The sequence below is a fragment of the Cyprinodon variegatus genome, unplaced genomic scaffold, assembly GCF_000732505.1.
Source record: "Cyprinodon variegatus isolate N-32 unplaced genomic scaffold, C_variegatus-1.0 Scaffold117, whole genome shotgun sequence".
Classification (NCBI taxonomy): domain Eukaryota; kingdom Metazoa; phylum Chordata; class Actinopteri; order Cyprinodontiformes; family Cyprinodontidae; genus Cyprinodon; species Cyprinodon variegatus.
In genome coordinates, this window is record NW_015150570.1 from 37,082 (window position 1) to 54,949 (window position 17,868).

Genomic DNA, 17,868 nt, shown 5'->3' on the forward strand with positions numbered 1-17,868 from the left:
AAAGTGTCAAAGAAAATAGGCACCTTTCATCTCTGCCCCTCTTTCATTGCCTTTTATTTTGTTTCTTTTATTCACTGTGGGTTTTTTCATTTCTTTTTGTCTGATCAAACCATTTGTTCCTTTTCTTCCCCTTCAGGCTTTTTACATGTGCACAAACAACCCTTACCCACTCTGTTAGAAAGGTGCTTTGGTGCAAATCACCACGGGTGGGAAAGTGAGATGCTGAAAGCAGTCAACATGACACTGTGAGTGTCATTCAGAGAGCTGAAAAAGACTCCAATCTGAATTTAATAGGGCAGAAAAACAATGTAGTTTTGCTCTGCAGTGTGGGAGATTGTTTTGAAACTGGAGGGAACAGCAGCCTGTTCACTTGCTGATGACTTTAAATCAAATAAATAATGTAATGAGATTTACAGACAGAAGTAGTTTTAGGGGGAAAAAAACACTATATTATGCAGAGAATTTTGGATCTTAAAACATTTTTTTCTATTCTCTAAGTTTGATAACATTGAGGGCTTTAATTTAAATAATGCTGATCATCATCAAGATATTGCTAGCTTGAATGCAAACGAAACGATGAGACAAGAATAAATCCCTGACTGAATTTAGCTTCAAACACAGCGGCTGCTGCAGAAATGCACACTTTTAATCTTCTGAATCCCCTTTGCTCCATATCGAACTGTTATGCAAGCTAACCTGGGGTCAGATAATTAAGATGGAGGAGATAAAGCTTGCTCCGTCAGGTCCAAAATGCTCTATGGGTAAGTAAAAAGTGCAGCTGCTGCGCTGGCTGTGACTGCAAGGCTAATCCCTCTTTCCTCCATTAACACCGTTGTCCTTTCGTTTGGCAGACAATGAAATCTGGAGATCATGCAGCTTCTGTTTTCCTAAATGCCGCACTTTATCATGGATCACAAAGTCCAGAAACCACTTCCCTCATTTTCCAGATGTTAATGGGGAGCTCCAGAGACTATAATAGGAGTGCTATATCAAACTGCACAAATCATGGGCTTAACCTCGCTCAGCTTTCCTGCAAGCAGTTTGGTAAACAGTGACGTTAGAATTTTAATCCATCTGCTTTGGTGGGGGTATGAGAAAATAAAGGGAATAGACTCACATGTTGTACAGCACACACCAGCCACAGTGGGGATCACCAGCGCTGAGGCACTCAACACATGTACCATACTGTTCACAGGACTCCACTGGGACCTGGACCACCTGGAACGGAGGAATGACAAGAGAAAAACAAAGTGTGGGAGGTCAATAACAGCTGGGAGGAAGTACAAATTTGAGAACAGACTATTAAATATGGTACAGTGCTGACTTAAATATTTATTTATTCCATTATTGTAAAAGTTTAGCCAAGACAATAGCCAGATAAAAACAAATTTATACTTAAAATGAAGGCAGAAATGCAAAATAAAATCTAAAAACTGTGGATTTTATGGAACACTTGCTCAGTTAATGTAATTCAATTCATATTAAATTATAACTTTGACCAACTAAAGAATGTACTGCAGCATAATGCTTTAGTGTCTATAAAGTCGCCTTATTTCTCTGGGTTTCAGGGTTAGTAGTCCTCTCTTATTTAGGTGTATCACAGTACATTCTAATTTTATAAAACATGAACCATTTTTCTTCCACTTCATAACTATGTACTGGTGCATGTTGAAATTTAAATAAAAAATCCTCCAATAATTGTGAATCTTTATGCATTTAACGTACCAAAATATTAAAAGAAATTGTTCAATGGGTAGGAATACTTTGGCAAGACATTTTGCATTTATTAGCATGCAACTATACAGAGCAGAGGGAGCAATTTCACCCATGGAGCAAACACAGAATAATTAAATCAGATAATTGGTGAAAGTATCAAAGTTTATGTTTAACCTTATAGTAAAGGATTTCTTGAAAAATTTCCCTTTAACAGAAGTCTCAAACTTCGGCCAACTAAGTTTGGCAACTGCTGCATTTTACAGCCATCCCATTTTCCTCCTGCCCAGTACATGAAAAAACCTGAAGGAAAACTTATATACGTCATCTTCCCCTTAAATTTAACCTTAACGTACTGCAGACATACACGCCAGTCCTGCACGAATGTCCAGCAAATTATTAGCTTTCTCTTAGCTGCTAGAAGTTGCTGCCTTTACACCATCCATGCGTAGCCATTTAGAGCAGCAGCCAAAACATGTCTGGCTTCTACTGTGTTATTATTCTAGGTTTGTAGATCTGATGCAAACAATTTCCTGATGTAAGCAATCAGAAATGAAGAGTGGATTATGGATTAGAGTGTCTCCGGTGCTCTTGATAGCATAAGTGGGTGCTCTCTCAGGTCTGTGTAGGCAAAATGGATTATCTGTTGCTCCCTACAAATAACTGTCCTTTTTTTTCTTAAACAGCAGTTCAGAGCCTGTCCGTGGCATTCCATTAGCCAAATGATTTTGTAGTGTGGGAGGGGCTGAGGGCTGTAATCTATGAAGACTGGTGGTCCAGAGCTCACCCAAACTGACATCGTTGGTCTGCGGATTGTAGACAGCATGACCTTTACAAGGGGAGAGCAATGGATCCGCTTTCTAGGAGCTTACAAAGACTAAAATGTAATGCTTGCTCTGCACATCAGGTATTATTTGTTTAGCGGATCTGTCTTGAGCAAGAGCTTATTGAACTGAACCCAAAATGATTAAAGGTCTCCTAAGGTCTCCTTTAGAGAGATTAGTGTACTGAGTGTGCATTTTTGAAGAGCCCTTCTTTTGCATAGTAAAGGTACAGTGGACTCATCATCATATATTGAGGTGAACTATAATTTTCATAATATTTGGAACTAAAACAAAACTTCCATTGAAATGTTGTGGCGGTCCATTATCATTTTGGCAGTATTAATATGGCCCTTGTTAAGGCATGGGGTACCACAGTTGCAGCTTTTATCTTTTCAAAAATTGGGCAAGTTCGTTGGGGGTTAAATTTTGGGGAATAGAAATGTTTTTAAAACACAGGGATGGGTCCAACAAGAAAGGTTTGGGAAAAAATGGGTTTGAGTATGTAAGCCCGGTTTGTGACTTTGAAGCTATTCAGACTGTGCAAATCAGGTAAGTTATTATAATGCTCTTGGAACCTTGGGTGTGATGCATATCAGATCCAGCAGCTTATGGCATAAGGACCTTACCAACAGTGTGCAACAAACAATCCACTCTCTTGATATAAATAAAAACCACAACTCATTAAGGCTCTTCACACAACCGGTAGAAATCAGTATGCTTCAGGTTTCCTGCTGGGGTGAGGATACCAGTTCAGGGTATGTGCATACATATACAAACTGCTTCCCATTTGCATTCTAAATATATGCATGTTGCATTGTATTTAATATGCAGGAGAAAGAAAAACAATAAAGCGCAGCTCATAGAGCATTATGTATATTTGAGAACCCTTTCAAAAAATGGTAACTACAAGGAGAAAATATTGTTCAATGAAAACAGCTTGTTTTTTTTGTTTTTGTTTTTTTTTACTAAAGCAACATTAAGCAATTCAGGTTTATTGTAAGTTTACTGTATTTTCTGTACAACCAGGGCAGATGTAGTCATATTTTAAATTTTATGAAGTGAAATACAACCTTCAAAGGAAACTTAACCCTAACTGACTCTAATTGAGATTGCACTGAGAGATTCAGCAATGAGGAGACCCTTATACCAAAGGGTGGGGGTGTTCTAGAAACTAGTTTAAACTGGATCTCAACAAGTATTTTTCAGATGCTTTGTGTCTATTTCTTTCATTGATTCAATATAACTTATGCTAATTAGAACTGTGTGTAGCATAGAAGAAGCTTTTAATACTAATAATTTGGTTCCTCAAGAAATGCGATTTGGGAAGTAATGTTTTTTCTTTTCCCTTTTACCTTGAAAACATTTACTTTTAATTATAGGTTTCAGTGGTAGCTGATTTGAATCACCTTCTATGTTTAAGCAAATACCAAAATAGCCATTTGGTAGATAATGAGTTTAAAAGGAGTTAAAACATTAAAACATTAAAAGAAACATAGAAACAAAAAACTCATTAAGACTACTTTAAAAGAGCATAGGAACATACGGCCATTGAATTACTACAATGTAAATAATTTAGTAGTGTTTTAAAGACTTAAAAAATAATATAAATAACCAACAAAGAGTATTTGCAAATTATAACCTTAGCCTTAATAAAGACAGGATGTAATCTATTTGCATTTTGACTGCAGTATTTCCTCATCCCAGTAGAATGTATAATTGCACTGTTGTGTGTTCACATTTGCAGCTCCAAAAAACATCACCTGTCATGCATATTTAATACATTTTATTTGTGTATGTCAATGCTCTGTAAAACATTTATGACAACACAACACATCTAACATCCATCCATCCATCTTCCGTCAGTGTGGTGGTGGAGCCGGTGCCTATCTCTGGCAGGCTATGGTTGAAAGGTGTGGTACACCCTGGACAGGTCGCCAGTCTGCTGCAGGGCAATAAAGGGACACACAAACTCACACCTAAAGACAGTTTAGAGATGCCTGTGATATTAGGCTGTGAGAGGAAGCCAGAGTACTCTGAGAAAACCCACACATGCACGGGGAGAATATGAAAACTCTATGCAGAAAGAGACAGGAATCGAACCTGGATCCTTCTTGCTGTAAGGCAACAGTGCTACAAACTGCGCCACTCTGCAGCCAGTTTTATAGTTTCCATTTTCCCAGAAGAAATCAATCAATCCAAACAAATTCTGCAACCAATAATAATTCATCTGAAGCTGCTTCCTTTTAAATGCCTTTCAACAGCGCCAGTCACAGCTGAGCTGGATAAGCACAGCATTACATTTAGCTTTGGAGCATTTTGAATGAGAAAATTATTCCTCACAACATCTGGAACATCCTCCAAGTATAGCGCGGCCTTCTAATGGACACAATTTGCCGCCACTTTACTGTTTTATCCGGATTAACTGGAAGTTTATAAATGAGGCCAGATAAATGTACAGGCATTTAGAGCTCTGCAGTGCTGACATCCTATACCCTCACTCTGATTTGGTAAATCCTTTAGAATAATAATATCATGTGATAGCAGAGTATTTCAGCTCATATCTGGACAAAATAATGTGGGAACCTTTTTTTATATTATGTCTCAGACTCAAGTCAGTTATTTTGGTACATAAATTGTAAAGATATTGCTCTTCTAATTCAGTTATTTAACACACACAGTAATGTTGACAAAGTTAGCTGGTTATGATAATAACTACCGGTAAACTGGTTGAGCTTAGCTCTTCACTTTCACTAAATACAACAAGAACCCTTTTAGCTATTTTACAAAAATACTAGAATCGGTTGAAATAAAAAAAAAGATGGTTAAGATTCCATAAAATTGAAGAAGGTAGGTTGCAGCGTCATCAGTAGTTATTTCAACATCAATAAAGGCCAGATGTTTTCCAGACTACTCTATGGTTTCAGTCTCACCTCAGACTCAACCAAATACTTACCCAGTCATGTCTCTCTTAGACACTGATGACTCAGGCTTTTTTTCAACACCAACTAAGACCAAAGCTGTTGAAATATCTTTAAATTCAGTTGTTGTTGTTTTTTTAAACTTTTGATTTGTTTCATGTAAGTGCAATGATTCAAATCTAAGCTATGACGTAGCTAATTATATGTTTATGTTACTGCTGTGATGGCTTTCCTCCTCACTCGTGCTCCAAGACATTGAGCCGCAGTTGCAAGATAAGAGGATGTCTGTAAAATCTCCAGTCAAACAGTTGAACTGCATACAGTAAATCATGGAGAATATATTTGGGAGACATCCATAAGTAGGCAAATTATGACATAAATATTCTGCTTTGCTTTCAGAGATGGCGGGAATTACATCAAACTTTATCAAAAAGAAAGAAATCATAAAGGACAATAATCTAGTGAGCTAAAGTTAGCAACATACCACTGAATTGAAACTCTTTGACATCCATACATTTAGATTTAGTGCATATTAGCTGCATATATGAAATTAGCTGCCCATGTGCAGTTACTACTACATGGTAAATACTGCTATTTACCATCACCTGTTGGGGTAAAGTTATCCGAGCAAATTACTTATTGTAAATAAATTCAACGAGCTGATAAAAAAGGTTGGCTCAGTTCAAGGAACTTATCTGGAACATCTGGAGATGATTTCACAAAGAAGAATTCTTCATAAAGGGAAGAACATTGTGGACAACAGTGAGCATCTTCTTCAGATGATTGTTTAACAACAACAAAGTGTCTTCAGTCAGAGGTCTCTCCAGACCCGGTGGAATACAGAGCACTGCAGAAGATCTTTCCTCTCTACAGCTTTCAGCAAATATAACAACAAGTATTAAAAAAAAAAAAATCTAACTTCAGTTTGGGATTCATAAAGTAGTTTTTGAATTGAATAGAATTTAATTGTTCTTTTCCGCTGTGTTCAAGACTGTTCTACTAGCTAACGTTACCTTTTGCAGCTAACACTTTGAGGGAAGTAAGCAAATTTGATAATATTTGTCTCTGGACAAAAATATTTGACGACACAATACAGCACTTTCCTGCATTGCAATTGACTGTCTTTTCTCATTTTGCTATGTAGTTTTGCACACATTTTTAAAAGGACTGTTGATTGATCAACTTTAAATGTTTGATAACTGTTTGTTTTTATGGAACTTAGTTTTGATGTTTTTTAGATTAATTAGCGAAGGACTTTTTGCATGAAGTGTGAGGTGCTGGTCTTGACTCAGTCTCACCCTGCCTGGGTCTTAGCGTCAACCGGATCTCGGGCTCTAATAGTCTTTGTCCTGTATTGGATACAATAGTCTCTGCTCTTGTTCTTGACTTAGTCTTGGATTATGTGGCCTTGACTACTACCCTGGTTTGACAGTCTTGAAAATTCATTCACATGTTAACCTCATGCCAAATATAGATATGTTCTGATATGAAAGACGTATCAAAACTTTGAGATAACCAACAGCAAATCAGCATTTAAGAAGGGACATAATTTGGCAATACATTCTCAACTCATTAAATATTGATGCTTTCAGACCAAGCTCCCTGCACATCACATATTGACATGAAGGCGATACCCCTTCATGTCATTTATTGACGCCAAGGGTAAATGACAGGTTGCGGACATTATATCACGTGCCACCCATATGACCTGCAACAAATAAAAAAATAAAAATAGCATACAAATTTATTGCTAGTAGCATTAAAAGTGTATGGTAACATGTATAGTTGTCTTTCTTTCTTTAGGTCTTAGGGTAAGGGATGGGTTAGTGTAAGTTTTTTACTTTGCAGTTCATGGAAAATGTTCTTAAGCTACTGAATGAGGGACGGCTGGAGCGAGAGGTCAATAGACAGATCGGTGCGGCGTTGGCAGTGATGCTGTACCTGTGTCGGACTGTCGTGGTGAAGAGAGGGAGCTGAGTCGGTGGGTCAAAGCTCTTGATTTACTAATCGATCTACGTTCCCACCCTCACCTATGGTCATGAGATCTGGGTAATGCCCGAAAGGACAAGAGCGCAAATACAAGTCGCCGAAATGAGTTTTGGCATGGTGTCTGGATGCTCTCTTGGGGATGGGGTGAGGAGCTCAGTTACCTAGGAGGAGCTCGTCGTAGAGTAGTTGCTCTTACACGTCAAAAGAAGCAAGCTGAGGTGGCTCAGGCATCTGGTCGCCTCCCTCGGGAGGTGTTCCAGGGATGTCCTATGGGGAAGAGGCCTCGTGGAAGGCCTAGGACATGCTGGAGGGACTATGGCTCTGAGCTGGCCTGGAGTCGCCTTGAGGTCCCCCCAGAGCAGCTGGAGGCGGCGTGTGTGGATCGTTAAGTCTGGGTATCGCTGCTCAGACTGCTGCTATCCAGCCCCGAATAAAGGGGGGGTGGATGGATGGATGGATGGATGGATGGATGGATGGATGGATGGATGGATGGATGGATGGATGGATGGATGGATGGATGGATGGATGGATTATAGTGTGAAGTGAAATTCCCAAAATTCAATATTTTTCATTACGCCAAAGTCACATTGAAAAGTAACACCTCATAAAGAACTAGGTAACTTTGATGTCTTTGTAAAAAGTGATTCTATTATCATCAAAGTTTGAATTAGATGAGAGTAAGAGGTACCAGTGAAGCAGCAGCTTCAATAAACCTGACCTGTTTTTACAATATTGAAAATGTTGTATGAAAATCTACAATACGTAGTAATCTAATGTTACATCATATCAGAGACTGGGAGGAAAGGATATGGTGAAAAACAGAGGTGAAAACAGAGAGTGCTGGTGATGCAGCAAACTCCTATTTTATATCCACAGATAAATGCGCTGCATGCTCGCCTAATCAGAGTGTTCAGATGTACAGATGGAGAACAGCATATTGGCTGTTTTCTTTAACAGACTTTGGAAGCCTGAAGCTTAGCAAACAACCACAATGAGCCAGAAACTTAGAACAATCTGTTAATGCTTATTCTTACTTTAGATTAGCAAACTTTTCCAGCCCAGCTGGAGCTGAATTCTGCTCATAAATGTTAGGAATCCCTGATATTTATATCATATTTTAATTGGAGTAAAGCTACATATGCAAAACTGAATCAGATACAAACTAAAAGATATATATATATATATATATATATATATATATATATATATATATATATATATATATATATATAATAACAGTTAGTTAGAAGAAACAGTAATTTTTTTGCATTAGTTGCAAGAGCTGATTACATTACCGTAGTTAAGCTCATCTTGGCAGATCTAATCAAATATACAAAGCTCTTTGAAAAACAGGTGAAATTGCCTTGAACTAATTGATTTAAACAAAGATGGGGTCTGCAGTAGTAGTCGGTGATGAGAGCTTAACATTGGAAACTAGAATCAGCAGCTCTAATTAAGCAACAAAGTAAATGGTGGGATGACTCATGCTCAAATCACCGAATAAAAGCAGTAGAAGTAAGACAGGTAAGGACTACAGGAACTGGCCACAAATTAGGAATAAAAGTAAAGTCAATCTTTTAGCTGCATATGCTGTTTTGCTACAGAACAGAAGACAGTGAATTAAAATCCTAAAAAGACAACATAGAAAAAGAATAAAATTGAATATAAGAGAAATAAAGTAAGAAAATGAAACATAAGCAGCCAAGGAGAAAAAAAGAAAGAAAAAAAGCCAATCTGAAGTTTTATTGTTAACATTCAGAGCTTTTCTGTCTTCTTAATTTAAAATGCTGTAATTTTCCAAATAATTTATAAATTAATAGACATTGAAAAAGGTTCAAGTCAATACTAAAGTTCTAAATGTATGGATTGCTAACTGTAAAAATTATCATTTGATTTTACCTGGACAGTCAAACAGGGAGACAACCTGGTTTAAACAGGATTTATAATAATAAAAGCTGTATTTATAATAATTATAATATAATTGCATTAGATAGATAGATAGATAGATAGATAGATAGATAGATAGATAGATAGATAGATAGACTTAAGATTAAATTGTGTGAAACACAGAACAGCTAACTGGTTGTTAAGTAAAACTTTTCTTATCAAACTTTGCACAAAGTATAGAAGAAAAATGAGAAGAGCAATGATGGACTTATCTCAAAATTTACAAAACAATTATATCTGATATTGACAGGCTTTATTGTTTATTTCCTTTTTTGATATATAGTTGGAGTTTTGCTTTTTTTGATCATGTCTCATTCATGAGTCCTTCAGTGTTTCTTTCCCATTTCTTTTTTAGGTTGGAAGATGGGAGCCTTTCTTTGTAAAGACTAACCAAAAACAGCATAGCATTGTGGTGAAAAGAAGGAAACTTTTAGAAACTTATTGTGTGCTCCCTAACACACATACTGTCCAGATCAAATGAAGAGTGTCATATTTCATTAGAGAAACACGGTTTTGATATTTAGAAGAGTTCATTCAAGCGGATATTGTGGGAGAATTAAAAAAGATCACAGAGGGTTCTAAAAAGAAAAAAGATTGAGTTTAAGAGGATGAAGATTTGTATGCATAGTATTTCAAGCAATTATTCAGCATTTCTGTGGCATTCTGTGAGATTTTCCAGGGAAAAAAAATAACTTGACGCATCCTCCAGTTTACTCTGTGGCTAAAAGACCTTAACCACAGACAGAGGAATTAAACTCTCTGAGTCATGTGTTTGGATTCAACATGTTCTTGGTGTTAGACATGATCAAACTACAGGGACATAATGAAAAAAAAACCATAGAAGGCTGTTAGACCTTTTTTCACATCGCAATTTCTTCCACATTGTCTTTGAGAAAAACACCCTTACTGTATATCCACACATAAACAGCCTGTTTTGCCTCACCCTTCATCATCATGCTAGACCTGCCTGTTTCAACACGGCGGTAGACGGAGGAGCTCATTGTCATTCCACATGGGTCGGCTGATCTTTCTCTGCCTTGGTCGTCATTCCTCATCATGGCTTCCACCAATCTGAAAATCTCTCATAACTGGGATCCACTAGAGATGTGGGGAATCTGTGAGTGAAGCTCCATCTCTTGGGGGGGATTCCTTAACAGAGCTGCAGGAGAGTCTTTTGGGGAGTGTTCAGCAAAGATGGAGATGGAGACAAAAGGAGGAAGGCTTTCCTCCCCTCAAAGCTTGTGAGGGCTACAAAGCCAAAGCTGTTCTAATATTGAGAGGAAAAAGCTCGGTCAAGCTGGCTTTTTGGTCTCCTGCTTGGTTATTATGCACCACAGAGGGAGATATGAGCAGAGAAAGTAGCAAGCAATCTCCTTGAAGGAAGCTTGCATCTCTCCTTGAACAACCAGAGCTCATCAATAAGTGATGCTCTGTCTCTTCCAGTCAATCACAAACACAAGAAGTGCCTTGATTTGTTTTAGAAAATTGTACTCCACACAGTTTGTCTTTATTCTCCCCCCAAGCTTCCTTGATGACATCCCTTGTTCCCTTAAACTTTATACCTTTAAAGATAAATTGATTTTAAAGTTAATTTCCATACACGTGAAAAGAGTTTGAGCTGCTCTTTAATAAGCGGCGCTGCTGTGATTGCCCCGGCTGGCCTTTGGCTCTCTGTCTTGTGACTCTTCCTCGGTAGATTCCAGCAGAGAACGGTGATAGGGGCTTTTTCTGGCCACAGTGAAACCTAATCCCATTTCACAGTGGCAGGCCATCGTGCCAAAATAATCACTTGATGGGAGTTGAAAGTGATTACCAATGTTCTCTCTTATCTGCAGTGAGGGCAGAGAATATCGTCAGGCAACAACCTTTTGCCCCTATGATGGTGAGCCAAGAGAAGAGCAAAAGAGGAGGACACAATCACCCAGAAAAAAAAAACAGCCTTCAGTGGCTTTCCACGGTTTGTATGTCAGGAGCACTTACAAAAGATGCACGCTCTGTAAGTTGATTCGCTTGGATAAGTAATTAGAGCAGTGGTCCATCCACTCACACACAACCTACATATTTAACAATGCCTTCTGTAGCCGTGAATTTAAATGTCCTCTCTTTGTTTTACTGATAAGCCATTAACATCTGTTTTTTTTTCCTCATTTTTAATTCTTTCTTTTTCATTTTAATTAGTTTAACTGCTAGTTTTTAAACTGCAAAGACCTGCTCCAGCAGAAATTCTGAAGAAAGCAAACATTTCTATTTGCAGCTTCCTGATTTGTTGAAACCAGGCAAAACGGTTCAATAGAAAATAGAGGAATTATTATTGTAAATGTTTCTTAATTTCATTGACCGAGTACCAAATACAGTTAATAAACAGAAAATAATTTTAGCATCAAATAGATTTTCTACTCCACATTTCCATGCTACATATTCAGCAACTCGCTCAAGGGCACATCAGTATTCTGAACGCTTGCTTTCAAAGTGACTTGAACCCGCAGGCGTCCTCCAGATTTTAGGCTTTCAGTGCTCGCTACCTCCCCGTTCAGCTTAGCGGGTCTTCTGACAGCTGAAAAATCAGGGTGTTTCCTCACCTGATAGTCAGACATGACATATAGTGAGTTCCTGTCCAGGGAGAAAGCCATGTCCCGGAGGATTGGGCTGCTGTCCTTCATCACAGTCAGCGTCTCATACAGCACTCCTCCTTCCTGAGCTCCATCCACCCTGATCTGAAAAGACATGGAAAAACACAAACAATAGGAGTTAGAGACACACTGTAAGGATATATATTCACTTTTAGCATCTGTAGACAATAGATTCAAACCTGGTTAGGAACTAGAAAAGGAATTTGGCTCATCATCATCGGAAAAAAATTATTTATTTTTTTCAATCCGTTCTGTTTGTAAAATTTTTGACAATTTGATCACATTGAATATTAAATATTTTCTTTTTCACACACATACTGATCTGAATAGGTTTAGTTTGCTAAAACAAATTTTAGTCTATCATATATGTCAAATATAATAAAAATATAAATTACTGAGAGTTTATCTGTAAATGAATTTTAATTATATTTATAAAAAAATCCATTAGCAATAACCTGACCTTAATAACCATATTTTTTATTGATATACAAGAGGTTATTTATTTCTCAATTTTTTATTTATTTATTTATTTTTTTAACAGTGTCCTGTCTGGCCATGTGGCAATACGAATAACTGTCTTGATGCCAAAAAGAGCCCAACAGATTTGACTTTCACAAGTGGAGCAGTACGGCTATCGCCATAGTGTTCCACTTGTTTTATGCAAATAAATTGCTTTATTATAATTATGCAGGCAGTTTTACAGCTTATATGGACACTGTAATGTTGGTAGAACAGGAAAGGAAAAACAGAAAAAAAGGAGAAAAGATGAAAGAAAGAGGAAATAAAAGGGAGATAATGATAAAACATTTTCAGTCTGCTTCATCACCTGCAAAGAGATGTAAAAAGAACAGCAAAGCCAACAGACATGGTACGAGACATACAATAAAGTAACACCTAGATACTATCACTGAAGTATAAGTAGTATTATTCTCTATCCTACTGTATACACAGAGCAAAGCGCTTATTGTTACTGTGGTTGTAGTCAGACCATGCACCTTATACTGTATGCACTGTGCATTTCTTCATCATATACAAAAAGGTCAGATTTGTCCTGTAGGATGTGGATGATGCCCAGCAAGAGGTCACTGCTTGAAAGGAGTTTTGTTAAAAAGCGGGTTGGGAAGACTTGGGAAGAGAAGAGTTCTTGTTTTCTTTTTCTCCTTTTTTATGTTGGACTTCATGTAAAAGGAACTTGGGCTGTTTTGATTAAAAATCTTTTTGATCAAGTTTTACTCCTTAAGGATGTCTGCCTTTAACAAAACACATCATTGATTTTCACGATAGTTTGCTCTAATTTATCAGAATTGCCAGTTACTCCTAATTCAGAATTCCTAATTTGAAACAACTGAAAAAGACAGAAAAGGAAATAGCAATGCTTTTATACTAAAGAACATCATGCCTACTGTGAAACATGAAGAAGAAACATTTTATTCTGATGCATGTTTTGCTGAGTTCACACAAGAAAAGCTGTATCTGTGCTGAGCACAACGAAATGTTGAGACTACAAAGGCCTCTAGATGAGTTGCAAAGATTCATTCAAATATGACTGAACTAGTTTAGCTTTCTAAATACGATGCAATATTCTTTTGGAACATAGTACAGGGGTGAAACAGTACAGTTTTTACAGTTTGTCAATTCCAATTGATTCTCAAAGCATTAGTTAAAAACTACTGTCTATTTTGGATTTCTTTTTTTTTTCATTGTTTACAACCTTTTTTTTTACTATTTTCACCATTCAAGGAGCGCTAATAGATCCTTTATGTTCTATTACATACATCTAAAAACATTATCCGTGCAAACCTTGGGCACTTTGACAATCATTCTTCACATCCACAGACTTCACAACTCAAACTGCTAAAATGTGTGAATGTCCCCTTAGCTGCTCGAAGTGGACACACCAGAAACGTGTGTGAAGGGAAGATTCAATCTTCACAATACGCTAATACTTTGCTAAAACATTACAGAGCTCAAATCATAGACATTAAATCAATGTTTCTGAATTTTTATTTTTTCATCTCCCCTAAAATCCATAAGAAAATTTCCCAGATGTTCATCTCACAGAACTGTTACAGTTTAGGTGCACACAAACAGTTACGCTGACTTTTACAAAAAATTTCCTCCAAAGCAAACATAACAGATGTAGAGCAGTTTTCACTTTTCCTTTCCACTTTAACAATGTGAGCTGTTTCAGATCAGCATAATAATAAAAAGTGGGTCTTAGATCAAATTATGTCTCTGATGCAGAATCATTCAATAGGTAGCTTATTTTTTTTATCAGATCTACACCTATGCAGTGCTCTCTACGTAATAAAAGCTATATGTCAATTTTTTTTAAATGGCCCTTTCCTTTGTAGTCACTAAAAATACCTGTATTTGTAAAACAAAGCCTATCTCTGTCTCTGCAGGAATAAGGTAGACAGTATTCTGCATTAATGATAATTTCACACAGTAAAAATCAGAAGTGTGAAAAAAGGCACTCAAGTTTGAATAAAAGCAAAATAGATGGAAACGCAAACAAAAAAACCTTATTAGTTATGCAAACCCAGACTGAGGCCCTATTTAAATTCCATGGAAATTGGATTGTTTGCGGTGTGATGCAATTATAGTAAAGCTGAATTAATTTCCCAATCATAATAATTAAAAGAAATGCAAGATCACGAAGACCTGAAGCAGGGAAATTGTGGAACTGTTCTCAAACTGCTGCAGCGTGATTATGCCACATCTTCCCTGCATGAATCCGAGCACGTGGCCTCGCCAGCCAAATCAAATTTGACTGCAGATGGTTTTGAGCGTTTGCCAAGTCTAGCTCGTACAATGTGGCAGAGCCTCAGCATTCTCTCAGTGGGGACAATCAATCAATAGAAACTGATTACATGATTGGATCCCCCAGGCACCAAAACTTCATCAATCAATCAGGGCTCCACCTTCCAGGCAGATGTGCCTTGCCAACAGTAAGCCGAGGGAGCCAGGAATAAAAAAACAAGGGGTGTTCCGAAAAGGGGCGTGTTTTAGTTTAGGCGGAAAAGAGGTTAGAAATAGGAGGACATGGCTGCAGTTTTTTTCTTTTCTTTTTTTGCAACTCCATCCAGGAGCAATAGTGATAGGACAGTTTTATATTTGCAAATCAGTCAGCTCTGCCTTTTCAGGACTGTTTATTACCTCTCTACCATGTATATTTTCGTTCAAAAGGATACTTTACACACAGCTTTAAGTTTTCAGTAGGATTCTTCTTGTTCTTTCTGAAAGTCCCAGTCAGTAATATATGTTAATTTTGCCATGTTTTTCTGCACTCCTCTGTTTATGAATAGCTCTCGAAAAAAAATTTAAGAATTATCTGGTGAAATACGCCTATGTATAACCCCCCCACACACAAACACACACATACACACACACCAAGAGGACAAATATATTGATTTTGTGGCATTTTGGTATCATGAGAGTGGCTGAGGGCTAGAGGTAATAAAATGAGCTCTGACCAATACTGACCCTTCATGACTGATCCGTAGGGCTTGATTTCAGTGCATTCAACTCATGGTTTTATTATCTAAAGCAGGGCTGGCCAGGTGGACGCCCTCTGGGAGGACATGGTCCTCAATCTCTCCTTAAGCCCTACAGCTTCATAATGAGAGTAAGGCGGGTTTAATTAGTTTTATAATGAGCCTGCTTGTTGAAGGTGACACATAGTTGAACACATAAACACAAGATATGGCTTGCAAACAAGAAATAAATTAAACTAAAGAAAGTAACTCTCCCTTTGGTTGCACTAATACAATTTGTAATTGCAAACTGTGAACAGGATAGCTTATTTGGACAATCTCTGGCTTTATATTAGTAAATGATTAGACCATACAAAAAATCACGATGGCCTTAATTCACTAAATAAAAGTATTGTTTTATTGTCTGCTGTATAACAGCCCCAACTCAGCATCTTATTCACAAAGCAAATAGAACTAAACTGTGTAAAAATCACTGTATTTATACCTGAAACCTGTGTTTGACAGTTGGATTAATTTTAACTGAATTATGAATCTGCCTCTACCTGGATTTTAAGTTTGACTCAAAATACGCATGTAGAAATTGAAATTTTTTTTTCTTTCCATAAGTAAATCCAAGATTATTGCAACTAAAGGAGTAATGCTAATTTTCACAGATATTAAGGAGACAAATAATTTCCTAATTACAGGGATAGTGTAATGTAGTTTACATTTTTAAACAAAAATACACTCCTCAAAACAAATGACTTCACATGAAAACAACACAATATAACTCAATTCAAAGCAAACTTCTATAAAATCAAACTGTCCAATTAGGAAGCAACACTAATTGGCAATTAACTTCAAATGCTGTTGCACAAATGGAATAGTCAACAGGTGGAAATTATTGGCAATTAGCAAAACACTTAATAAAGGAGTTCTGGAGGTGGGGATCACAGACCACTTCTCTGTACCTATGCTTTCTGGCTGATGTTTTTGTCACTTTTGAATGTTTTTGGTGCTTTCACACACTAGGTAGCATGATACAGACTCTAAAACCCACACAAGGTGCTCAGGTAGTGCAGCTCCCCAGGATGGCACAACAATGCAAGCTGTTGCAGGATGGTTTTCTGTGTCTGTATACGTAGTGTCCAGAGGCTGGAGGACCTACCAGGAGACAAGCCAGTACACCAGAAGACATGGAGGAGGCCGTAGGAGTGCAACAACCCAGAAACAGGACTACCTTTGCCTTTGTGCAAGGAGGAAAAGGAGTACTGCCAGAGCCCTGCAAAATGACCTCCAGGAGGCCACACATGTGCACTGCCCAAATGGTTAGAAACCTACTGCATGCAGATGGTATGAGGGCCTGACATCCACAGATGGGGGTTGTGCTCACAGACCAACACCGTGCAGAACAGTTTGCATTTGCCACAGAACTTTGTCACAGAAGTTCGCCACTGGTGCCCTGTGCTCTACAGATGAAAGCAGGTTAACACTGAGCACATGTGACAGATGTTACAGAGTCCGGAGAAACTGTGTACAGCGATCTGCTGCCTGCAACATCCTTAAGCTTGACCGGTTTGACAGTGAGTCAGTATGGTGTGGGATGGCCTTTCTTTGGAGGCCTGCACAACCCTCTATTTCCTCGTAAGAGGTAGCATGACTGCCATCAGGTAACGAGATGAGATTCTCAGACCCCTTGTTAGACCATATGCCATGTGGCTAGCCCTGGGTTCATCTTAATGCAGGACAATGCTAGACCTAATGTGGCTGGAGTGTGTCAGCAGTTCCTGCAAGATGAAGGCATTGAAGCTATGAACTGCCTTTCCCATTCCCCAGACCTGAATATGACTGAGCAGATCTTGGACATCATGTTTTGTTCCATCCATCAATGTTTGGTTGCAACACAGTCTGTCCAGGAGTTGGCAAATGCTTTAGTCCAGGTCTGGGAGGAGATTCCTCAGGAGCATAGCCAGGCGTTGTATGGAGGTCATACAGGTACATGGAGGCCATACACAATACTGAGCCTCATTGTGACCTGTTTTAAGGACATTACATTAAAGTTGGATCAGACTGTAGTCTGTTTTTCCACTTAAATTTTGTGTGTGGTTTTTTTCCCCCGCACATTCAACTTTGTACAGTACAGTACAGTATTTACTGAGAATATTTAATTCACACCTAGAATGTGTTTTTATTTTTTGAGCAGAGTATATACAATCACCGACCACTTTATTAGGTACCCCATGCTAGTAACGGGTTGGACCCCCTTTTGCCTTCAGAACTGCCTCAATTCTTCGTGGCATAGATTCAACAAGGTGCTGGAAGCATTCCTCAGGGAGTTTGGTCCATATTGACATGATGGCATCACACAGTT

General features: G+C 37.9%; 1 protein-coding gene across 1 annotated transcript in view; it reads right to left on the reverse strand.

Moving 5' to 3' along the window:
* Positions 1-17,868, reverse strand: part of LOC107085141 (plexin-A2-like) — a gene marked incomplete at its 3' end in the record, with an annotated part of 93,965 nt that overhangs the window by 36,100 nt on the left and 39,997 nt on the right. The window contains exons 4-5 of the mRNA XM_015375320.1: positions 11,971-12,105; positions 1,118-1,218 (exon numbers count right to left, since the gene is read on the reverse strand). Coding sequence (XP_015230806.1) covers positions 1,118-1,218; positions 11,971-12,105 — 236 coding nt within the window. The remainder of the gene's footprint in view (positions 1-1,117; positions 1,219-11,970; positions 12,106-17,868) is intronic.